Here is a 26,409-nt window from a genome sequence, read left to right on the forward strand (position 1 = left end):
GCCTGGGGAGAACCCTGTCAACATCTCTTTGCTATTCTTGGCAGCACTTGTAAGGTAATCCAGAATATCTTCTGATACAACATCACCTGGTTGTTACATCAGGAAATATCAAAAGTGGTTCAACAGGGTTCAGAGGACGAACAAACGATGCTCTGCCTTGAAGCAACTTGTCAAGCTTGGCCTTGAAATGATGACTCCTGTAAACTCCTGGGTCTTTGTTGAAATCCGGGATCAGTTCACAGTATCGATCCCAGGCTGTTGATGAAGAGTATATTTCACCTCTTGCCAGGCCCTCCTTCAGCTCATCAGCCACATTGTTCAAACATATAGTTTGTGGCTCATCAGTGTCTAGACAAGCTGTGCTGCATCTGTATTTTTTGACAAATTTTCCATAACATTTGAGATGATGTTTACCTTCTGCTGCAATTAAGTCATTGCCTCCTGCTAGTCTGCATTGCATGGTAGTGTCTTGTTGGGCAAGATGTAGAATATTTTTAGATGTGTCCAGGATCTGAATGCTATGAATCTTTTCCCTAGATCTATCATCCTGGCAAAATACACACTTCTCCCAATTCACAGGCGTAAGCAAACTTCTGTGGGAGTGAGTACTGCTGCTGCTGGTGGGATCATGGCTATATTTGCCTTCATCTGTAGATGTAGCAGCAATTTCTCTTGTACTTTCAAAATGGTTTTCACTTGATTAATGGGAGCAACATTGGTGAAAGCTGCATAGCATGTTTTGTGCCATTGAACACTGTCAGGTGCCTCATCCAAGTATGCTTGAATATGATCAATAGTGTCAACATGCTCTACATCTTTGTATTTTATCCTTTCACTTGTTTCAAGCAGATTATTACATCTTCAGTTGCAGTTCTTAGAATTTTATTTTGCTTATTTGTTCCATAGTCTTGTTGACAAATAAAATATTTCTTCCAATCAATTTCTTTAGATCTCCCTCTCTTCTTAAGGTCTGAAGTTCCAACTGGCTCCATGTTTGCTCACATAAAAATGTGTAATTATTTACATTTTATATACATTTTACACTCAATTGCCGATTTCTGACTTGGCTGCAAAAAATAACCATTTTGCGATCTGAACATAACCAAATTTGAAAAGAGCGAAATGGTTTTTTTTGGCGTTGTTTTTAATCCAGGTTTCCAAACAGAGCTCCCGCTGTTGTCTCTCCTAGAAGGGCAAGAGCAAAGGAATAACAGAGCATCATTTTTATTGGTCGACTGTCCCCCCAAGACCCGCCTCCTGACCACTCAGAGAGAGAGCCGTGACACACCCTCACCCAACCTCTCTGTGTCATCTCCATGATTGACAGGCGGGTCCTACAGGGCTTTCCGCCCCCCCGCAGGATCACGCATGTGCCCAATAGCCAGCACTGGTCTCCCCTGTCACAACGTCAAAAACAGCTGAAAAGTTAATAAAAAAAATAATAACTTACATCCCTAATATGTAATATTACATATGTTTATGGATATACCTCATGAATGCAAAGGTTAAATAGCTGTTCAACTACTGTATAGTTATTGAATGTTTTATTTTTTTATTTTAGCAGAAATATTCTATACAGTTTAGCAATTTCTGAAACATCATAACTATTATAACTTAAACCTGCTCATATATTGTTTTAAAGAAATGAGTTTATGAATTATCATTTTGCTTCTTTCAGGTTTATCAACGCTGCAAGTAGTGCTGGATACTGCTGCTGAAAAGAAATGGCAAGTAACGGCAATCAATGTAGGCAACCTCAAAGATGAAAAGAAAGACGAAGCTTATCGCTCTCTGTTTCAAGATCTTGAGATCAAGAAAGAAAGGAGGGTGATTCTGGACTGTGAGCAAGATAAAGTGAAAGACATTATGGAACAGGTATGCAGTTATTACTCTTGTCTGTGTTCTGTCAGCAGCCACTTTAGATGGCAATCCATAGTGGTGTACACTGTTTCATGAAAAATAGCATGTAAGTGAATACACTGACAAGTCAGCTAGACAAGTCTATTTTTTCCTTCAGGGAGTTATTGTATCATTTTTTCATGTTAATGTGTTACGACAACATTCAGGATTTTAGAATTCTCTCATTACTTAATACAAATGTCCCCTGTGCTGTACCCATTACTGCAATACGGTATATTTTTTCAACATAATCATGGTTTACATGCTCTGGTTCATTAATCAACAGTGAAATTAAATCCAACTGATTACCATGCGTAAGTTTGTAGAAACTTGGCTCAGACTGGAGAACACTTCAGCTAAACTTCATATTGTTGTGGCTTATCCTTAAAAACAAAACCACTAGCAACAGCACAGTTGTACAGTAAGTAGATGCAAGTAAGAAGAAGAAAATGATGAGATTGTATCACGATTGATAGATATACCGCAAGACAGTTTCCAAAGCATATACAGCCTTATACATTCAGCATGGAGAATCCGCTATGAATGAATGGCAATGAATGAATGATGATGATTGCAATTGCAGATGATTTATGAACTGTGAAGGGCGCTCAGGGCCCGATGACTGTGGTGGGCTCTCAGGGAAAGATAAATTAGGCCGGAGGCCTCGTCCGTGGGTGCTCGACGACTACCTGCGTGAGGCCGGCTGGAAATACACGAACAGTTACATGCATCCCAGTGCCGCAGATAGGAAGTGGCTATTAGCCACCTCCCCCCAAAAAGACGAGGCCACCAAACCATGAAATTAGAATAATAATAAGTAGGGGGATTCATTTATTTACATGAAAGCTGCAGAAGTTATTTCAAATGTAATACTTACTACCATGAAGTAAGGTAAATGTTTTGGCTTCATGTCAAATGCCCTTGCTAACATTATGTACCGATATATAACAAAAGGGAGCGACTGGATGAAGAACAAAGTTGACATTTCTATAGTTTCATAGTGGTCTATTTAAATGTTTCTGTCAGTGTTCCCATTTGGATTTGCACAATTAGTGATATTGTTCAGCTTTCTTAAACTGGGTTTACATGAAAATTTCAGCGTTGACAAAAGCATAAAAAATCCTCTACAGCTTGATATGTGTTTCAAAACAAAAATTTAGACAGAGTTTTGCACAGATATAGAGCCACATTTTGAAGAAACGTGTTAAAACGCAAACATCAAGTCAAAGTGTTTTACATTGTCGCTGGACTGCGCCGTCCCTTCATGTTGTGATTTTAAAGGGAATTTGAGCTTGTTCTGGCCAAATTCAGATAGTACTGACCAATATCGAGTGGGAGCTGCTAACAAATCAGGAGCAACTGACAATCCCTTTAAGAAAACTATAACCTAGCGATTGCCTTTGCTGTGGTTTTGATGAACATAAAGCTGCTCTTTACTATAAAAGCACCATTTGTTAATGCCGTATTTAGACATTTTTACATTCTTTAAACAGTGTTGATGTATGTGACTGCGGTGTTTCATTATATTCATAAACATGAATTATTTTTTATACTTCCAGCCTTTGCTATATATACAATATATATTAAAGATGTATATGGGAACTGTGGCACAGTTAAATTAGTTACTTGAATTAATACATTTCTCATTGTTTTGCACTTAACTTTTTTTCTCATAAGAGATTCAAAATGTATAATCCAACGTGTGTCCAAAAGCCAACGGTAGCCACTTTTTTTTTTAAGACTTGTTCCCGGTGTAAAATGTAAATGCCCGCATAGCAGCGTAACCAGAAAACAACATTATTATTAATTTCTTAGCAGATGCCCTTATCCAGGGCAACTTACAATTATATCACATTACTTTTTACAAACAATTACCCATTTATACCATTGGGTTTTTACTGGAGCAATCTAGGTAAAGTACCTTGCTCAAGGGTACAGCAGCAGTGTCCCCCACCTGGGACTGAACCCACGACCCTCCAGTCAGGAGTCCAGAGACCTAACCACTACTCCACACTGTTGCCCTACAACATTGTGTTTTAAATAACGTTTGGTTATCGTTTTTTAATTTTTTTATTCTCTATATTATAATATCTTTATAGTTATCAAAAATTAAATTTGATAAAAGGTTTTTCTCAAAGAAGGAAAACGCACAGGTTTTAGTCGTTGCCATGGTTATGCTCTGATTACCACTTCACAAGTCGGTGTTTCGTAATCAACTAGCATCACAGACAACCTGAATCCAGGTTTAACGGGTGAATTTTAGATTCAATCTCGGATCCGCAGATCCGCCACCAGTCTTGATCTGCGCAACATAAATGAATCCAGGTCAGTTAGTCAGTCCTAGATTGGGTCGAATCTTGATCTCGATGTGTGCAATCCACCCTTAGAAAATTGGAAAGAGAACCTTTAGAATACATTTGGTTTGTAGATTATGTTTTTGGGGGTTTGGACACATGGAGAAGAATCTCTTTTCCAGTTTCATAAAATGGCGAATGAAATACACATTAATATTAAGGTGGACCTTCGATGGACAAGAAAATAAATAGAATTTTTAGATACCATAGTAAAACTTGAAGAAGGTTCAATTGAGACTGACCTCTTCTGTAAACCTACTGACATGCACCAGTATTTACACATGTCCTCTGCACATCCGATACACAATAAAAGGGCAATCCCAAAGGGTCTAGGAATAAGAATACGAAGAATATGCTCAAAAGAAAGTGACTGTAAAACAAAGAAATGTATTAAAAACAAATCTTAAAAAAAGAGGATACAAAGAAAGAATTATAGAGATGGAGTTAAGTGGATAAACTAAAAATAGATGATCTACTAGATTATAAAAATAGAGATAAAGAGGTCAAAATAGTCCCATTAGTAATGACTTACTCTAAACGTTTGCCTAATATAGCTAAGATAGTTTGGAAACACTTGCGGATTCTACATAATTCAGAAAAATTGAAAAAAGTATTTCTTAAGGCCCCTGTTGAAGCATTCAAAAGAGTAGGTAATTTAGGTGATATTTTAGTTCACAGTAAACATAAAAGAATAATTGACAGAATAGGTTCTACAAATACTTGCACTAGTACATGTGAAGTGTGTAAATACATGGACAAAAGTAAAAATATAATTAAACATAAGAACAACACATATTCACTAAAAACCAATACCTACTGTAAAAATAGCAATGTTGTTTATGGAATAGCCTGTGAAAAATGTGATGAAATAAAATATGTTGGAGAGACTGGAACAACTTTATATTAAAAAAAAAAAAAATCAGAACCACCCTTCATTAATTAGAAAAAAAAAAAAATGAACCAAGTACAGCACTTCACCAGTCAAGGACATGACATAAATGATGTAGTTTGTACTATTAGAAAAGCTAAAATTAGACAATGCAACATATAGAAGAAGAAAAATAAATGGATAAATAGACTGAACATGATTATGACAGCGGGACTCAACAGATAAGAATGAATTAACTCCAATAAATATATAACATTTAAATAAATAAATAAACAAAATTCATTCAAAAGATGTGCACGCTGATAAGCTGGGGAGGCCAAATCAAGACTGATCCTCAGAGCCAGCATTGCATGATAATATAAATATAAGTTTATATAAAATAATGTTAATTAGAATTAATACAGATTTAAAGATAGAAGTAAAAATGATGTCACAATATATAGAACACCATTGCATCATATAAGAATACATCATGGATTTGAATATAAACAATATCAGTCAAAAAAACAGTAAAAAAAAACTGTTTTTTTGTATTCAGCCGATGAAAGACTTGTAGTCCGAAACGTCCTGATAATTGATTTGTAATCAATTATTCTACCTTTTTAAGTACCTGAAATATCCTTTTATTTTTTCTTTTTTCTTATTGATTATTTTGGTACACAGCAGTTCCCTTTCAAGTCGAAAATAACCATCAAGGTATGGGACATTGCCGTCAGGCAGTAGGGATTGGCTGAGCTTTATGTCAAAGCTGCCGATAGGCCTCCGCGCAAGCTGCCGTGTAAGCCCGCCCCCTTGGGAGCTTACTATACGCAGCGCGCGGAGAGTCACTTCCTCTTTTGCCTTCAGCATCAGTAGCGGTAGGACTTAGAGCTATTTTGACTGATTGTACTCACTAAGCTTAGGCTTGAGAAGCTGGTTTATCCCCTTCTCCGAGTTTATTTCAGTTATTATTATTATTATTATTATTGTATTGTATTATTTTAGGATATATTTTGTGTCTACATTATATATTCCTTTTCGCTTTGCTTCGGCATTGCGTTCTTCGTGGTCTCCCCGTCTTTCCTCTGTTCCTTATATTTACTGTGTGGGTTTTTTGTATATATATTTTCTATATATATTATATTTTGTGTAATTATATTGTTATATATTTACATTGTGTGTCGGACGCGTGTTGCGTTGGCCTTGGCCACGCGCAATTGCATCCTCGGTCTAGCTTAGGCTAACCGTGTGTGTGTGCGGGTAGTCTGCTCTGCAGTGTCCCCCCCCCCGCGGCGCGTTCCCGCCACGTGGTATTGCACTACACTCCCTTTCCTTTTGCAGCGTCCACAAAAAAAAAAAAAAAAAAAAAAAAAAAGTTTTTCCCTTCACTATACAGAGGAAGACAACCACCAACGTGCAAAATCCCCAGCACCTTCAGGTAAGTATTGCACAGCACCAGACACTGTACCAGCACTTTGCGTCTCCGCTTGGCGGGTCAGCTGACGCTTAGGCGTCTGTGCTAGCGTTCCACGCTCGGTACTCGCGCTTCGGCGCTCGCGCTCCGGCGCTTTTGGTGTCAGCGCTTGTGCGCTTGGTGCAGCGCTTCGGCGCTTTGTGCTTAGTGCTTCTGCACTTGGGGCTCAGTGCTCGACGCTCGACGCTTCGGCGCTCGGTGCTCGACGCTCGGTGCACGTTCCATCAACGTCGGTGCTCGACGCTCGGTGCTCGACGCTCGGTGCACGCACCCTCGACGCACCTCGGTGCTCGACGCTCGGTGCTCGACGCTCGACGCTTCGGCGCTCGGTGCCTCGACGCACGCACCCTCGACGCTCGACGCACGCGCCTCGACGCTCGGCGCTCGACGCTCGGTGCACGCACCCTCGACGCACCTCGGTGCTCGACGCTCGACGCTTCGGCGCTCGACGCTCGGTGCTCGGCGCTTGGCGCCTCGACGCACGCACGCTCGACGCTCGACGCTCGGTGCACGCACCCTTGACGCACCTCGGTGCTCGACGCTCGGTGCTCGACGCTCGGCGCCTCGACGCTCGACGCACGCACCTCGGTGCTCGACGCTTCGGCGCTCGGTGCTCGACGCACGCACCCTCGACGCCTCGGCGCTCGACGCGGCGGCGCTCGACGCACGCACTTCAGGTGCTTGACGCTTGGTGCCCGGAGCTTCGGTGCTCGACGCGCGCACCTCGGCTCTTCGTCATTGACGTCAATATGTCTGGGTTCCACCGTTGTGTGACCTGTCTGGCCAAGTTGCCTGCCAGCGACCCTCACGAGGACTGTGTCGCATGTTTAGGGCCGGACCATGCAGCATCTGCCCTGGCAGACAGGGCATACTGCCAGCTATGTGCGGGGTTTCAAACACGCACCCTGCGCCAGAGAGCTAGGAAGGCGGTGGGAGGTCGTTCCCCATCTTCGGGCTGTTTCCGCCAGTGGGCGCCGCGTTCGCCGCGCTAGTAAAGACGCCGACACTTTCGGGGCTGGCTAAGGACCCTTCCTGCCCTAACAGGCAGTGTAGGATTACGGAGGCCCACCTAAAAAAGGGTTATGCCGCGGCTACAGAGGCAGTTAGACTGTCCAACGTGGCCAGCCTCCTGACAGTCTACCAGGCGGCGCTGATTCGCGACCTGCCTGAGTCCCCATCCGTCGGGCTCAGAACCGAGCTGGGTGCAGTTGCACAGCTTTTGGTCAGGCTGGCTCAGCTAAATGCGCAAGCACAGGGCAGGAGCATTGCTTCCCTAGTAGTAGCAAGGAGGCAGCTATGGCTCTCACAGGCCAGGGTACAGGAGCCTGATAAGGCCCCGTTGTTAGATGCTCCTATATCCCCGGGGCACACGTTTGGCCCAGCGGTGGAGGAGATGCTGCAACGCTCCGTCAAGGCGCGTGAGGCGTCGCAGCAGTTGGCTAAGATGTGGCCAAGCAAGCCTTTCCAGCCAAGGCGGCCGCAGGAGCGCCAATGGCGCAGGGCGCCGCCGCAGCAGCAGGCGCACCCACAGGGCAGTAAAACCGCCCCTTCGGGGGTTGCAGCACGCAGCCAACCCGCGTTTGCAAGACCGCAGCGCGGAGGGTGGCGCCCCAGAGGAGGTAGCAGACCACGCCCTCGTGGCTCTGGTCAGGCCCCTCGTGAGCGAGCGCAGCCTAAGCAGCCCTGAGAAACCCCGGCAGCCGTTAACCCACCCCTACACTGTTCCACAGCTCCTGTTCTGGCAACAATGCACCAACGACATCTGGGTGCGCAAAACTATAATCACCGGGTACACCCTTCAATTCCGGTTAAACCCCCCCCCCCCCCCCTTCAGGGGAGTGGTGGTAACTGCAGTGAAGGACTCGGTTCAGTCCTCAGCTCTAAATGCAGAAATACAGGCATTGCTCAAGAAGCGTGCCATTCAACTAGTAGACGCTGCTCTGACCGACCAGGGGTTCTACTCCAAATACTTCCTTCTGCCAAAGAAGGACGGCGGGCTCCGCCCTATTCTAGACCTGCGTGTACTGAACAAATACCTACGGGTGTTGTCGTTCAAGATGCTTACGCACAGGCACATTGTCCAGTCTGTCCGGCAGGGCGACTAGTTTACCACCGTAGACCTCACAGATGCGTACTTTCACGTTCCCATCTGTCCGGGTCACAGGAAGTACCTACGTTTCGCATTTCAGAGCAGGGTCTACGAGTTTTGTGTCCTGCCATTCGGCCTGTCTCTAGCTCCTCGAACCTTTTCGAAGTGTATGGACGCCATTTTAGCCCCCTTGCGGGTTCAAGGCGTTCGACTGCTGAACTATCTGGACGACTGGCTCGTCTGCGCGCAGTCAAAGGAGCAGTTGGCACAGCACACAGTGATGGTTACAGACCGTCTTCAGCGGCAAGGTCTGAAGGTCAATCCAGACAAGAGCCGCCTCGTGCCCAGCCAACAGACCGAGTTTTTGGGTCTGCATCTGGACTCAGTGTCCATGGAAGCGACCCTATCGACACAAAGAGTTGCCTCATTAGAGCGGTGTCTCTCCCTATTCAGGTTGAGAGAAACAGTCAGCATGGAGCTCTGTCAGCGCATGCTGGGGTTGATGGCTGCCGCCTCGCAAGCCCTTCCTTTGGGCTTACTACACCAGAGACCTCTGCAGGCCTGGTTCAATGCCTTCGCGTTGCACCCGCGGAGAGACAAGCACCGCAGGCTGAGGGTATCCCGAACCTGCTGGGAAGCATTACGCTGGTGGAGAGTTCAGTCGAACATCCGCCAGGGCGTGCGCTTGGGTCCCATCTTCCGAAGGGAAGTTATCACAACCGACGCTTCCAACCAAGGTTGGGGAGCAGTCTGGAACGGGACAGGGACCCGTGGAGTGTGGTCAGGACCCTGGAGGTCAGCCCACATCAACGCTCTGGAACTCAGAGCAGTGGACCTCGCCCTTCGGCACTTCTTGCCAGTGCTTCTAGACAAGCACGTGTTAGTGCGGTCAGACAACACCACAGTAGTGGCGTATATCAATCGCCAGGGCGGATTGCGGTCCCCAGGTCTTCACCGGATGGTAACGCGGCTGTTGCTCTGGGCTCAACCGCGGTTAGCCTCTCTGCGTGCAGTTCATCTGCCGGGCAGAGTCAATTACGCAGCGGATCTCCTGTCCAGAGGAGGTCCTCTTGCGGGCGAATGGTGTCTTCACCCTCGGGTGGTAGAGCGCATTTGGGACTGGTTCGGCACAGCGCAAGTCGATCTCTTCGCTTCGCGAGAGACCACGCACTGCCCCCTATGGTTCTCGGTGAAGGACCTCGACAGCCCCCTAGGAGTCGATGCACTGGCTCACGAATGGCCGCCAGGGCTCCTGTACGCATTTCCACCGATTTCGATGCTCCCCGCCTTCTTGGAGAAGGTCAGGGTAGAGCAAGCGACAGTGATTCTGATCGCTCCTCGGTGGCCTCGGAGGATATGGTTCCCGAGTCTAGTGCAGTTGTTGCACGGTCGCCCGAGGGAGCTCCCTCTGCGAGCGGACCTGTTGTCCCAAGCCCAAGGAGGGCTATGGCATCCGAACCCCAAGCTCATGCAGCTATGGGCTTGGCCCCTGAGCGGGAGCGCCTGTCAGCCTTAGGGCTTTCGACGGCGGTTATATCGACCATTCAAAGTGCGAGGGCGCCCTCCACTCGGTCGCAATATACGTATAAGTGGCAATTATTTCAGCGTTGGTGTCTGGCTGAGGGCCATGACCCGGTCTCCTGCCCTATGGCAGTGATATTACAGTTTCTGCAGAAGCTGTTAGACGAGGGTAAGTCTCCCTCTACACTTAAAGTGTATTTGGCCGCTATTTCGGCTTGCCACGTACGCATTGACGGGTTATCACCTGGTTGCCATTTTTTGGCATCTCAGTTTCTGAAAGGCGCAAGACGCTTGCGGCCTCCAAGAACAACCAGTTTACCGTCGTGGAGCCTTGATGTGGTGCTGGAAGCCCTTGCCAAGGCACCGTTTGAGCCTCTCCACAGCGTGGATATGAAGCTCATATCTATTAAGACTGCGTTTTTGCTGGCTGTAGTATCAGCAAAACGTGTGAGCGAGTTACATGCACTGTCAGTGCATCCTTCTTGTACTCGTTTTGCAGGAGACGGTTCTAAGGTCTCCATGCGCCCTAATCCGGCCTTTTTACCAAAGGTTATATCCCCGTTCCACATGAACCAGTCAGTCGAGTTGATGGCGTTCCATCCTCCTCCTTTTTCTTCCCCAGAGGAAGAGCGGTTACACATGCTCTGCCCTGTGAGGGCATTGAGGTGTTATATTGACCGCACAAGGACTGTGAGGCAGACAGAACAGTTGTTCATATGCCATGGTTCTAGATCTTTGGGTCAGCCGCTGTCTAAACAGCGCCTTTCCCACTGGATAGTGGATGCTATTAAATTAGCGTATGAATCTGCAGGCCTTCCACCACCAGGGCAGTTGAAGGCGCATTCTACCAGGGGTATGGCGACATCCTGGGCCCTCTTTCGAGGGGTGCCGGTGTCTGATATTTGCGCGGCAGCCAGTTGGGCTACACCGCATACTTTCATGAGGTTTTACAGGCTAAATGTGCTGGAATCCTCTGCTCCGTCATTTGGAGCATCTGTGTTGCACTCTATGACGCCTCAGGTTGCGGACGTCTAGAGTAGGTGACAATATGGTGTGACTATTCCACCTTGGGACAGGTGTCATTGCGAGCATAGACGCTGAGGCGCAGCTCCGCATATGTGTAGATGTACTGCCTACGCAGTTGCGTTATGACGTAAGTCTGTCCTACTGCCGAGAATCCTCCCTCGCGACGGCTTGGGTACACTGTTCCCATACCTTGATGGTTATTTTCGACTTGAAAGGGAACGATAGGTTGCGGACGCAACCCCGGTTCCCTGAAAGAGAAAATAACCATCAAGCCGCGAGGTCGCTCTGGAGGCCTTCACGGCCTGAAGGGCAAAAGAGGAAGTGACTCTCCGCGCGCTGCGTATAGTAAGCTCCCAAGGGGGCGGGCTTACACGGCAGCTTGCGCGGAGGCCTATCGGCAGCTTTGACATAAAGCTCAGCCAATCCCTACTGCCTGACGGCAATGTCCCATACCTTGATGGTTATTTTCTCTTTCAGGGAACCGGGGTTGCATCCGCAACCTATCGTTTTCCTTTTTCTCAAACTTTATAAATATATATATATATATTGTCCTTGTTCCCCACTCTGGTTAAGAATGTTTAATAACAAGTCATTTTTTCTTCTCTTAAAGTTATTGGTATATTGCATCGGCCAATGTATATTTGCATATAGTCAGGTAGTATTTTGATAGATCAATAATTATATCTTGTCAGTAAAAATGTAGTTGCTCTTTAATTAACAAAATGCACATTATCTTCTATATACACGTGCTTTGATATTTATCAGCAATTATTTCTAATTAAGGTAAAAGTGATCATTAAATCAGGTGGGAAAAACTGTCTAACATTTTATTAAGTGTATACAAACTGGTAATCTGTGAGATAGCTGCTAGACTGTAACTTGAGACATTTTGGTTTAGCAGATACAGGCATAATATATACATAGGTTTTTTTTATTACATAATGTCATATTTCCAGTTGTCGAGGGATCCAGTGGCATAGAAACGAATTGCCACGCAAACTTGAATGACTGCGGGGTGCTGTGGATTCTGTTGGTTGCAGGCTCCAAGTCAGCTTTTAACATTTTCACTAAAGTTAATACGTCCTCATTGTGGAAACGCTGTCGTTCAAACGCAGCAATGTTATTTAAATTCTCTAAGGGATTGTGTCTGTCCTTAAATACTCTTTCCCTATGAAATGCACTTTCATTAAAAAATTCAGCAAAAGCTATTCGTGCTGCTGCCATGTTGGCTTCTATAGCAATAGATACTTTTTTCCCCATTTAAGCCTGGTGAGGGGGAGGCTTAAAAAATGACTTAAATTTAAGACCAGGCTCAAATAAAGACTTTTTTGTGCAACAGGTCTTATTTATTTTGGGCTTAAATTGTAAGTCTAAGTCCAAGAAGTGGTCTTAAAAGCATTTAAGACCGTCTGTGCAAACGGAACCTGGGGCCAGTTGCATAAACATAGACTAAGTCTTTGTCTTAATATAATTATAAGCCATACTAACGATAGACACTCAGTTAAAACGGTTGCATAAAACAGTCTTTCGTTAGACTGGTCTTACTTAGACAATTACGCAACGCATTCTGGGAATTAAGACACTTGGAAAAAAAAAAACATGGCTGACGCTTTTCTCAAACAGTGATGTTCACAGTTCACAGTAACTGAAAATTTGTGCTTGTTAGAGGAGTATAACGCAGAAAAAGAAATACTTTTGGGGAAATTTCCCGAAAAATGCACTAACGTACACAAACACAAGGCGTGGGATAAAATAACAAAAAAGTTAACAGCGTCAACCCGCTATGTGTGCGGTCTGTAAAAGACGTGCAGAAACGATGGAAGAATATGGTACAGGACGCTAAAAAAGAAATATTTAAGAGGAAACATCCGCGTACTGGAGGAGGACCTCCCTCAAAACTTAAACGGACCACAGAATTGGTTATTGAAATCTTTGGGGAGGAGTCGCCGATGTTTTGGGGGATTGCCGGTGGGCGAGAGAGTGGAGTGTGTGTGAGCCAGCGGGAGGCTCCGCCTGTCAGCATCAGTGACCACAGTGTCGCTGTAGCAACTGTGTCTTCTCAGGCAAGCAGTGCTGAAACTGAAACTTTGTTAAATAGCGACGGTATGTTGACATGGTAACAACAAAACGATCACATGAAATCAGATAATTTGTAACAACCTAAAGTTTGTTATACGATAACTATTGATGATTGCGTGGCTATTTAATTTAAATGTGTTACTGCGCTTTGTAAGGTTAACAGGTTGACAGAAAGGATATTAACGCTAACACAACTAGCATGAAAAACTGAAACACGTATTGAAAAAAAAAGTGAGCAAGTAAGCGAGGTCCCACCCCAGCAAGCTGTACTGGAGTGCAGCACTGAGAGAGAGAGAAGGGACAGAGACAAGAATCACCATGGCTATGATTAGGGACCTACCTAATTCGCGATTTCGGAGAAATAGTGAAATTGAGGGGTCACCGCGAAATTCACCTCTTAGGGGCCAATGCATACAAACAAGTACGGAGAGGGAAAAAAAAGAAAACTTGTTTAAATGAACTATTGCACAACGCAAGTGACGCAAACTACGTATCTTCCTTCTGTAGATAGCCCATTTTTATTCCTCGCCGTCCCGTGTGCACTGCACTTAAGCAAAAAACAAACAAAAAATGTCCACAAGTAAGACTTAAAATAAATTCTCCAACACGTTCTTGTTTACGATTCAAATGACACAGTTTTAATCAGCCTATCAGTGTGTCTTTACTGCTTTTATGTGATCTGTACTGTGCAGGGGGGGGGCGGGACAAAGTTGGTTCTGCATTGTTTTGATTTAGGTTGCTAAAATCTAGTTTTCAGCATTGGAGGTAAAATAGTAGAAATGGACGACAAAGAAAGCAAAGTATATTTCGGCTGATGATCGTTTCAAGATATTTCCCAAATAAACTACATGCAGACTGAGGTAATTGTTTTCCATATCTTAATGTGTATTTGGAGAAAATACGATCGATCGCTATTTAGCTTCAGAATCACACATTAAACAAAAGGCTACTTCAGAGGCTACTGAACAGAACGTAAAATAAACAGCTTTCAGAAACAAAATTGGAAAGTCAGCCGAGACAAAAAGTATTCCTGTCTGCAAGTTAAATCAGTACTAAAACGATCCAGCACAGCCACCTCGCTTCAATCTGCTGTTACAGTTGGAATTTTAGACCCGAATAGCCACGTCTTCTTTGTTTTGACTCGGTACTAATAAAATAAATTATTGGATGGGACAAATAACATGACAATGAACGTGCTGCATACATTGACTTTATTAAAGTATGCCAGATGCCCTTGTATAACTGAGTTTTTGGGCTGTTTCGAATCAATTTCCACATCTGTATAACTTGGCAAAGCTTTGCCTGAACTTCCAACCAATTCAGTGGATGCAAACGTGCAGTCTCAATGTATGGGCAAGTCAACTGCAGGGGGATGCTGCATACTCGCCTTTTTTTTTTTTAATGCATATTTTATTGATTTTTCAGTAGTTTTTTTGTTTTTTTTAACAATCACAAGCAGGATCCAGAAATAATATACACGATACACAAAGACACATAAAAACTGAAACTAAAAGACACATTAGAAACTAAATAAATATATTACATAATACATAATAGTGAAATCAAATTAACAACAAAAAAAAAAACTGTAAAAATAATTAATGTAAAAAAAAGGGGTAAGTGTAATATGCCATTAAAGCTGAGGGAGGAAAACTCTGCCACAAGAGAACCCGGCCCATGATAGAGATCCGCCCCACCCCTGATATCATAAGAAGGGAACCTTAGTATGCTTAATGTGTTTTGGATGCCCACTGAAGAAAGGGGCCCCACACATAATCAAATATGGGTATTTTATTTAACAGAGAATGTTATTTTTTCGAAACTGGAAAGTTGGGACATATTAAGAACCCACTCCTGAATCACTCTTCCAACGTCTCAGAAGTATACGTTTTGCTGTGGTAATTGCCAAAGTGATCCACCTCACCTGGAAATGTGTAACCTCAGATAAGTCAACAGTTGACCCTAACATTATAAGTTTTGGGGAAAGAAGGAACTGTTTTCCTGCAACTTCAAACATGATCTGTGAGATACGTTGCCACCAATTAGTCAAAATAGGACAGGACCATATTATATGTGTTATTGAACCTGCTGAACTCTTTGTTAATTTGTGCAGTTAAGTTTGTGATTCCTCCCTTTTGTGTATTGATAGCGGATATAAAGTTCCCACAGTTTTGTTGTTTTAATCTGTAGGCTAATAAGCGACCTGGTTTTTCGCCCGATTCCCAGTATGATTGTTTGATACGGAATAAAGCATACTCAGCCTTTCCATGATAAATCCTATTCAGTTCATATTTAACAGTAACTATTTTATTCAATACAACCTGGCCCCTCTGCTGGGCATATTGCAATTCCAAAAACTTTAATTCCTTCTCCAGCTCAGCTGTTTTCTGATTGGCCATTTTTTTTCTTAAATGTGGCGTAAGAGATAATTCTACCTCTAAGATATGCCTTGAGTGCATCCCACCAGACAGCAAGAGAGGTGTCCTCCCTGTTATTTGTTTCCACAAAGAACGCAATCTCTCTCTCTATTAGTTTAACACATTCCGGGTCTTTCAATAAGGAGATATTTAAACGCCATCGGCGGCTTTTTGGGACAGCCGATAGAGGAGCGAGGCACAAAAATACTGGAGCATGGTCAGAAACAACTATATTGCCAATTTGGGAGGCGAGGGCCATATCAATCAGAGATTGTGAAATAAGAAAGTAATCAATCCTTTTATAAATATTGTGTGGAGGGGAGAAGAAAGAATAATCTCTACTGTCTGGATGCATCAGTCTCCAAATATCCTTTAAACCTAAATTCATGGCCAACTGGTAAACTGCAGCTGCTGACCTACTTTCCGCACCTGCACGTGGCCTAGACCTATCCAGATCCCGATCCATAATCTGGTTAAAGTCTCCCCCCAAAATAATTGGAGCATCACCCAAATCTAATAAAGTTTGCGACAACCCATGAAAGAAATCAGGGCAATCTGCATTAGGAGCATAAATGTTGCAAAATATAACAGGAACTCCCATAAGCAATCCCATTACTATAATATAGCGACCTTCAAAATCAGTTAAAACCTTGGTATCAAAAAAACGTAAGGTTTTATTTATTAAAATGGACACACCCCTACTCTTGGAGGTACCTGGGCTTGAATATGCTCTGCCTACCCAAGATTTTTTAAGTTTTTCAGATTCTTTTTGATTTAAATGTGTTTCCTGCAGAAAAGCTATATCTGCCTTGGATGACTTTAAATAAGTAAGTACTTTTTTTCTCTTTATAGGGTGATTAAGGCCATTTACATTCCATGTAATTGTCTTCCATGGACCAGGCTCACTATTCCCGTCAGTCATACAGTAATTTGCAGAATTTTAAATGGCAGAGTCCTCCCCCAATAGTACAGTAACAGAAATATCTAGAATACAAATAAAAAACAAAGTAGACAAGACAAATAAAGATAAAGCAAGCCATTTTTCCATGCATTATCTTCAAGGAGAATAGAAACATAGGCATGCCTTCAATTCCCAGCAAACCCGTAACAGCTGGGATCAGAGCAGCAACAAAAAACACTAACATCGTGCTGAGTAAACTTCCTACTCAGAGTCACCTGGGCTCGTTCCACAATAGCTGGCACCAGCAAACCCGGCACAATAGATATTATATAAACTAACCTCAACATACAACCCACAAGTCATTGTAAGCAGCAGCACCGCAAAAATAATAATTAGGAAATAGGGGTAAAAGATCTCAAAACAGAAATATACAGCGCTGTGAATACCTAGGCAAAATGTATCCTTATAAAACATTAAATATCTATCCTATTGTTGGCTCCGTAAGGAGAGGTGAGCTGTATAATCAAGCTGATTTAACACTACAACCTGTAGCACATTTTGATTAATAAAGGTCATAAATAAATAATTTGAAATAATAATTACACTACGAAACCCTATTTACGTGTGCCACTGCCTACAGTTCCATAATGTGGTAGAAGCAACAGTAATTATTCACTTTACTATCTCTCAAAACAACAATAAAGGAAGAGAAGGCAGATGGCAAAGAGAAAAAAAATAAAAAATAAATAACAATTGCTCTGTACATCACAATCAGATAACAACATCCAACTATAACCAGTCTGCCAATGTCCACTTTAGTAACATCCAAAAAAAAAAAGAAAGAAAAACTGCCATGATGTTTATGTTGTCGGAGGACATTTTAAGGTGTCAGCCCGATATAGTTTTACTTATCTGAAATTCTTCAGCTAAACTCAGTTCGCTCCGGGGTTGATATCAGTCATTAGGATTGCTCTGAGTCCCTGCCTTCCGTGTTCTCCGTTTAACAAAATCTGAAGCTTCTTCAGGAGTGGCGAAGGAGTGTGAGGCTCCATTGAGATATATCACCAAAACAGCTGGGTAGCGCAAATTTAATCCCTTGCATATGCAGATCCTTCTTGACTGAAGCGAAAGCTCTTCTTTTATCCACTAGAATTTTCCGAGTAATCCGGGAATATCATGATGCTTGATTCATGCCATGCCAGGTACCGCATCTCCGTAGAATTTCCTCTTTTATCTGAAACCTCAACAGCTTCAGTATGATCGCTCTCGGTCGCTGGCCCTCTCTTGGTTTGGGTGCTAATGCTCTATGAGCCCTCTCAATTTCTAATTGGCCCCTCAAAAGCATGTTTAAGCATTTTAGGGATCTCATTTTGCAGGAATTGGATCATATTATTCCCTTCTGCGTCTTCAGGAATACCCAAGATTCTCAAGTTGTTACGCCGGCCTCTGTTATCTAGGTCCTCCACCTGCTCCATCACCGCCTCCAACTGCCTCAGCGTGGTCTGTAAGGTCTCGGCAAACGAGTCTGTTTGTTCCTCCATTTTAACAATCCTTCCCTCTGCTTCTCCAACTCGGTCTGTAAGAACGGTGATTGCAGATTGCACTTCGCCGACCGATTTTTTAATCGCGCTTGTATCACCGGCGATGTTTTGCATAAACACTCTCATAGACCGCATTTCTTTAGCAAGAAAGTTCAGGGACGAGCGGTTCAATGTCAGGGCCCTCAGCGTCTTCAGCTATAGTTGTAGATATGAAATTTGGCTTGTCCGAGCGCCCTCTGCGACCCTCTCTCTGAGACATTGCTTTGTATAAAATTGTACTTGACCCAGATTTAGATATGTCGAGAACAGTTTTAGGATTTAAAATAAATAAATAGTGCCACGGTTTGCGGAGCGGTGCAACTATGCAGCCATTACAGTCGGACACCCACGTGGTCCGCCTGCATACTCGCCTTTAACAAATGACAGCACAATGTTTTAGTAAGGAAGCAAGTACCACTATTTTTAGGCTTTATAGTGTTCTGAAATACTGTCTACTTAGGTTTATTTAATGTTTAAACATGTCCGCGAAATCCTAATTAAATTCCGCAACATACCCGTGAAAAATACGTAAATTTACCGCGATTTAATTCTTGAAGAGAGGAAGCTACACTTAGAAATAGAAAAGATTAATTAGAAAAAAGTTTAATTAGAAAAAATTAAACTAAAACTGTAAATAGCAAAAATGTCTGAACAGTAAACTGCAACAAATTATAGTACAATCTTTATTTAGATATTTTTTCAGAAAAAAGTACTAAAGTATTAAATGCAAGTTTAATTTTAAATGTCTACATTTGTTTTAAATAAAAAGACCTAATGAGAAATAAATAAAGAAATGTTATTATTATTATTGTTATTATTACAATTATCAAGGTAATTGAAAGGCTTTTACAGCAAAGCAAACCATTAATAAATTAGCAGCAGATCAAAAGTATATTTTGAGGCCTGCTGCAGGCCAAAACCAGCGTCCCTGAGGGGCTACAGGTTTGTTTTGCACTTGGATTTTATACAACAGATTGTGGTTTTAAATTCTCTGGGGGATTTCATGTGACTTTGTAAATACTAAAACATTAATTGGAGAAACAATTCTCCACAATCATTTGGCAAATGTATCTTCCTGAGCCATCTTCATCCACTTCTGCTTGCTCAAGCACTTCCTCCTCTTCATATACAGCCACACTATTAGGTCCCTCCGGGTCTGGCAGTGCAAGTTCCCAGTCATTATATAAACAATAATTTAATTGCATCAAGTAAATATTTTATTTTCCACAATGTATTTTAATTATATCTTTATATTTATTTCAGTATCTATAAAAAGTTAACTTAAGATAAACATAAATATACATTTAAATTACACCCGTTATGAAGGGAGAATTAACATGAAGGCACATTTGCTCTTACCTTGCAATATTATGCAGGACTACAGCAGCACAGATGATATTACAGGCTCGCTCAGGCACCATCCTCAGTTCTCCATGTAGACAGTGGAACCGTCTCTTCAGCACACCAAAACACCTCTCTATTACATTCCTTGATTTTGTGTGAGCGTTGTTATAGCGCGTATGGGCTTCATTAGTTGGGTTGATGAAAGGTGTAAGTAACCATGGTTTCAGCTGATATCCACTGTCTCCGAGCAGTATACCAGGTATTGCACCACCTTCAAAAGCTTCATGTACAACAGACTGCCTCAGGATGCGAGAATCATGGGTTGAGCCAGGCCAGCGTGCCACACAGTTGATGATGCTCAGGTTAGCATCACAGATCATTTGAACATTTATGCTGTGGTATCCCTTTCTGTTGACATACAGGTGTTCATTAGCTGAAGGAGCTTGTATCTTGACATGAGTCCCATCAACTGCTCCCACAACATTAGGAAAACCAGCAACTGAAAAAAAGTCACTTTTCATATTGTTGAGAACAGTTGACTCAACAGGAAACATTTGCAGTCTTATTGCAAGTTCCTTTGAAACTCTGAAGACTATCCGTGAGGCAGTGGATTTATGCAGCCCTATGAAATCTCCCACAGAATTTAAAAAACAACCTGTTGCTGTAAAATCTGAGTGCCAAGCAGACTTGTAACAAAACAGGGACACTATGGTTTCTGCCTGTGGCAGGCCTCAATTTATCCTTTAGATCTGCTAATTTTACAATGGCTTGCCTTGGTAAGCGAAGCCTTTCAATTACCTCAGTATCTGAGTACACTTCCAGTGGATTGTTTCTGTCTTTGAATACTCTTTCTCTCCTCAAACAGCGCGCATATAGCCAGAGATTGTGGTGGGAGGCCATGATTTCTTTCTGACAGTTAATGGTTTCCATGGAAGATAGACTTAATTCTAAGTTAGCCTGGGTGTGAAGAGGCTAACTTTTTAGGCTAAGTCTTAGTCAGTCTTAATTTTTATGCAACTGACTAACTTGCATTAGACTCGTCTAATTGTCAAACTAAGACTAGTCTAATGGTTTAGACTAGTCTAATATAGTTTTATGCAACCGGCCCCAGGTCTTTGTTAATTGAACCAACTGAACCTCCTTCTAGGTCTTAATTAATTCATTATTGAGCATACAAAATACAATCTTCAGACACATTAAAAACTGGATGAACCATGTGTCTATCTATTAAAATATAAATATGTACTTAACAGTCACAAACCTTGATCTTTCTCCACCTAGCTCTGTGTATTGTCCTGTTGTGGGCACTGATCAACCTGTTCTGAATTGTGCAGCTCATATAATTGAAGCTGAACTTAACCAAAAGCAAAATAGCTGATAAATGACAACTACAAATAATAGATAAATGCAGTCTTATATTTGTGATGAATTCCAAGACAAAACAGTGTTATTGATTATTTAGACCCCTATTAAGATTATGTTTTTACTATAACAGTACATTTTAAATAACTGATCTCCAATACTCATATTGTATAAGAATCTACATTTGTAATGTAATGTTAATTGTTGCCAGTTTTGTGAAGTTTTAGTTATCATTTGTACTGCCTTTTCTTTTTTATCTTTTTTTTTCAATTCAAATGTTTTTTCTTGTATTCATTTTATATCCTGACTGTTTATATGGAATCAATCCACACTTTAAAGTTCCCTTGGGTCCCCTGTTCCCACTTTTACTTCTTTGAAATGTTCACTGCTATGACTCACACACAGTAATAGAAATGCACCAGTCCTTTGTTGTATCTGAACTCAGCACACTGGATTATGTTCAGTCAGCACACACCTCTCTTCTGAAGGCTTAGCTGTAGTCATGGACAGCCTACTCAAACAGTATTACGTGTTTTGGTTTAATAAACAATACTTGTGCTCCTTACTTACATTAGTGTGGTGCTGTTCCTAGTCTGTGCTGGTTTGTACAATGCAGTACAATACTGACACTTTTTGCCTATGTTTTCACTATGATTTTACTGTATTGTAGCACAATAAACTTTTAAATTTTAATCCAGCACAATAACCTTTACATTGTAAACCAGTTGGAAAGATGTTAAAATGTGTCTCATTCACAGCAAGTCATCTTTAATGTTGAGATATATGTGGTTAAATAATCAATTTTAGCTCAGAATACTAAATGCTTAGTTAAGATACTGACCATACACATTTTATTTTATTTGTTTTACAGGTCATTACGATTGGAAGGCATGTTAAAGGATATCACTACATCATTGCAAACCTGGTATGTTGACAGTGTTGTAATATATGAAGCATAAATTGTACAGGCCCGCCCATACTTAAGTTTTGTCAGTTTTACTACCAACAGTTGCTTTCCCATGTTCAAATTAGGTATTAAAATATTGCTTTTCAGATTGCATTGTTATTTTTTAAACAATCTTTCAGACTGAAAAACTTTTTTTTATAACTTTAGTTATTTTCTCATTTGTAATTATTATACCATGCATAACTATTAAAGAGTCAAAGCAGTGTATTTAGAAATACTAAAAGAAACTTAAATGAATTAACTAATGTTTCACCTAGAAGTCTTTTTCTTCTCATTTTGAAGACGTTGAAAAAGAAACATCATTGAATTTTTGTTTATTTTTGTATTTCAGTAATTAATTATTATACACCATAGGCTTTTAATAATTATTTTAAAAAATCATCACACTGGTTAACAAGTTTACATTTAGTTGACTGGGTGAAAAATCTCTAGACATTTTACAGCAACAACTACTGTATACCAACACAAACATTTTATAGTATCTGGTTGTGTGAGTTGCCTTAGCTGTACAGGATAGCTATATGCATATCAATGTATTGCCATCACAAAAACTACACCGAATCATACAATTGGATTGAGTACTTATATTCCCAGTAAAACCCAGTACTTGTGCTGGATATTCATTACACTGAAGAGTAACAGAGATATAGTTTAAGGACGTAGATCGTAAGTGGGTTAAAATAGTTAATGGATGGTGTCATTTAGATCTGTCACAGTTTGAATCAACGGAAAAGCCCCCATTGTCCTTTTATACTATTATTTTATTTTCGCAGGGATTCGTAGATGGGGATTTGTCAAAAATTCAGTATGGCGGAGCCAACGTATCAGGATTTCAGATTGTTGATTTTGATGACCCAGTTGTCTCAAAATTTGATCAGCGTTGGGAAGCTTTAGAGGAAAAAGAATATCCTGGAGCGGACAACAGAATTAGGGTAAGTTTCATGAGTGAAAGCAACTACACTACTTTTTGTCAGACAAAAAGTATTTAGATTTAATCAGCTACTGTATATGTCTGGAATGTAGAAATGGCAGAGATAGCTGTGATAACTGTGTTAAACTTATGGTAGGTTAGTTTTATTTGGGAATGTTTTTAAGACAAATAAAATAATTAAGTAAATTATTTCAATAAAGATTCAATCAATTATTTCAATACACCTGGGGTCTGATTTATCACTTTAATGTGAAGATGTGTGGACATTTAAAACTTTTGTATTTATCTGCTACAGCACAAAATTAATAATTACATTGAAAAAGAAAATTCAGCATTTGTAGGTGTTGGTATCAAATTTCAAGACCCTGGACATTGAATCTGGGGAATACACCTAACAGAAATAGCTGGACGGTGTAATGTAGCAAATCTGAGTGCAGCAATATTCAGTTGTTTGGAAAATGAACAAAATAATTATCCAGAACAGAAAATTGTGGGGTTTAAATCGGACGTTGCATTAATGTTTGTTTTATATTATAATTAAATGTACATAATACTAACGGACATGATATCTGATCATGTCCATTGGTGAGGTCAGTATTTTGTAAGGTGTCCGTCATGTAACATGACTGTTCCGACCCCTGCAGATGTGTGTTATTTAAAGTTGAATTACTGTAACTACTCTGTCCGGTGCTCCCCAAGCAAGTTTTTTTTAGATATAACAACTCACATATGTAACTGAGGGAAGGATAATGGGAAATGTAGTTCTGAGAGGTCCATGCAGGTACATGTGAAGCCATCTTGAGGCAGGGAATGCAATATAAAAGTTTTAAAAAGTGGTCAAAATGTTAAAAAAACTTTAATCTTCGTTGAACTTCCTAGTGGATTGACTTGAAAACTTACTACGTACAAGTAGTATTACAAGATTGGCCAGAGCATGGCTTCAACATATTGCATTCACCGGTTATGAGCCTGGGCGCACCTTGATGACCTGTCAGGTTCTTGACTGTTTCACTAAGCTGCAGTCACTATGTAGGTGCAAGGGCTTTGAGCTTTGAGCTGTTATTGTGAATTATAATGCTCAAGGATGTCAGTAATTCAGAATCGTTTTTTAAATGAAACTCCGGATTAAAGTCAAACTCATTTTAAGTGCCTTGAAATGTACTGCCAATTTCTTGAATGACACCTTCCCTTCAAAATGTAATTTCTATAACAAAATATCACAGTACAAAGTATCACATTTCAGAATATCACATTAAAGAATATCACATTACAGATAAAAGCAGTTGTAAAGAACAATAAAATCAGTAGAAAAAGATAGAAATTAAAATAAGAGCAAAAGATTGAGATTACAGTAAGTAATTACATGTAAGAGCAGGTTCTACTAAGAGCAGTTAACTTATAGTAAGAATATTTTCTCACGAGTAAATGAGAATGCAGTAAGTACGATGTATGGATGAGAATTATATCAAATAAGACCAATTACAAAAAATGTGAATACGGATACCTATAAAAGTAAAGTCAAATACAAGATACAGGTATTAGTTATAATTAAGAGCAGTAGTAGAATACAGCAAGGTATGGAGGTATTTAATGCAGAGTATATTGAACTCTTCTCTGCAAGGCCAAACAAAACGCATGTGAAAGTGATCAATGTAGGCAGTGACTCAACAGTATGCTTTGATTAAAACCATGACCTTTGCCAAACAATAGAAACTATAGATGTAAGTAGTACTATTGCTTCCTTGGGGCAAAATGTGTGTTCCTACTGTAAATAACGGAGTGTATGGCAGCAAGGGTTGATCACAGGATACTGGTTTTAACCATATAAAGGCAGTATATATTGATGAATAAAGATTGTAAAGCCCCTTTTGTCACTACAGCTGTAATGAAACAATACATGATGGGAGCAAAATGTGCTATAAGTTCTTGTCTGGGTCTGTCTCAGTGGATTTTTGGATTTTGTCTGTTGTGTTATCTATTTTCTTACTGTACAGTACACGTCTGCCTTGACTTACGATGCTGTGCAAGTGATGACCGAAGCCTTCCGCTACCTGCGCAAACAGAGGATTGACATCTCCAGGAGAGGCAATGCTGGTGACTGTCTGGCAAACCCTGCTGTACCCTGGGCCCAAGGAGTTGAAATAGAAAGAGCCTTGAAACAGGTGACATGTTGCCATTAAAAAAAACATTACATTATACAGGTTGTTAGCTCAGTGTGCACGGTACCAGATCAGCCTGTTACAAGGTAAGGCTTATAGTCTGCAGACAAAATACTAAAATAAATTAGTAAAATTGTTTGACAAACAATTGAGTGTTTTATATTTATGGGTTAAGGGCTATTCATACGACAGTATTTATTTGCACTGTTTTTTACACCCCGATGTTTCGCTACTATTTTTGTATTCAGACTTACTGTACGTGTCAAATATCACAGGCAAGGTGAGGGAACGTCTGATTATAGCAGTGCAGAATATCTTGTTCTTTATGATAAGCAGCACAAGAAATATTACATATATTCCACACAGTTGAGATACCAGTCCTACAGCTGTATGCTGTGGTTGTGAAGGAGTCACAGGTAACAAGGTATCTGTGAGAGATAAACAAAAAAAAAAAATCAGAACGCATCGAAATGATTGTGTTTGGTAGTCCTATCTGTAATTCTAATTTTGTTTAAACAATTGTTTGTTGCCATTAACATTGTTTGAGATTATTGGTTACCAATACAGCAGCTGATCTGACACTCACACAGTCTCCCAGTCGCTCTCATATGCTCCTTTATTGGCACCCTGGGCGCATGATGCCCATTCACGCCACACACGCCCAACCTATTGGGGCTCCCCGCCCAATATATACTGTATGTAACCTCTTGAATTTCATAACAACATAAATAAATACAACATAATTTGTAGGATATGCTATACACATACATACACGTTTGTGTAGATCTTTCTTTCTCTTCTTCTTCGGAGCAATAACCATATGGCAGTTTGCACCCGATCCATATTGCCTTCAGATTATATCCAAATTTAGCATGACAGGGTGGTGATCGCAAAGTTTTTTGTCCAAAAATCAAACCTGTTCCTATTTTTTTTTTCCCAGCAAATTTCACATTTTGTTCGCTGCGATTACGCTCATGTATGAAAGGTCGTATTCAATTCCATAGGTTCATTTTTTTACCCTAGAAAACGCAGCGAATAAACACTATAGTGTGAATAGCCCTTTAGTCTGTAAAAATATTATACATATTATTACTCTGTATGATACTGTATATTGTATTTTGCCATTTAGGTCCACGTGGAAGGCTTGACTGGAAACATACAGTTTGATCAGTATGGGAGAAGAATTAACTATACAGTTAATGTTATGGAGTTAAAAAACAGTGGTCCACGGAAGGTATGATGCCTTAATTGGTCATGTTGAATTGTTGCAGTATGTCCACTGTCCATGTCTAGTGTGATTGAAAAGTATATAAGATGTTTATTAAAATATAGTTGAAACTGCTACCCTGGCAATGCCTCTTAATATGCAACTGGTTTACAGATGTATGCAATACCTTGTACAGCTGTGTTATGTACAACTGTTATAACGTAATGTGGT

The 26,409-nt window shown here is 41.1% G+C and overlaps 1 protein-coding gene across 7 annotated transcripts in view; it reads left to right on the forward strand.

Annotated features, from left to right (window-relative positions):
- Positions 1–26,409, forward strand: part of LOC117408841 (glutamate receptor 2) — an 82,579-nt gene that overhangs the window by 40,970 nt on the left and 15,200 nt on the right. For all 7 annotated transcript variants that reach the window (XR_009309065.1, XM_059002354.1, XM_034014189.3 and 4 more), the window contains exons 4-8: positions 1,679–1,875; positions 21,786–21,839; positions 22,655–22,813; positions 24,807–24,974; positions 26,101–26,205. Coding sequence is in view for 6 of the 7 variants with exons in the window: in XM_059002354.1 (XP_058858337.1) it covers positions 1,679–1,875; positions 21,786–21,839; positions 22,655–22,813; positions 24,807–24,974; positions 26,101–26,205 (683 nt within the window). In the remaining variant the exon portion in view is untranslated. The remainder of the gene's footprint in view (positions 1–1,678; positions 1,876–21,785; positions 21,840–22,654; positions 22,814–24,806; positions 24,975–26,100; positions 26,206–26,409) is intronic.

Source organism: Acipenser ruthenus, chromosome 2, assembly GCF_902713425.1.
Source record: "Acipenser ruthenus chromosome 2, fAciRut3.2 maternal haplotype, whole genome shotgun sequence".
Classification (NCBI taxonomy): Eukaryota; Metazoa; Chordata; class Actinopteri; order Acipenseriformes; family Acipenseridae; genus Acipenser; species Acipenser ruthenus.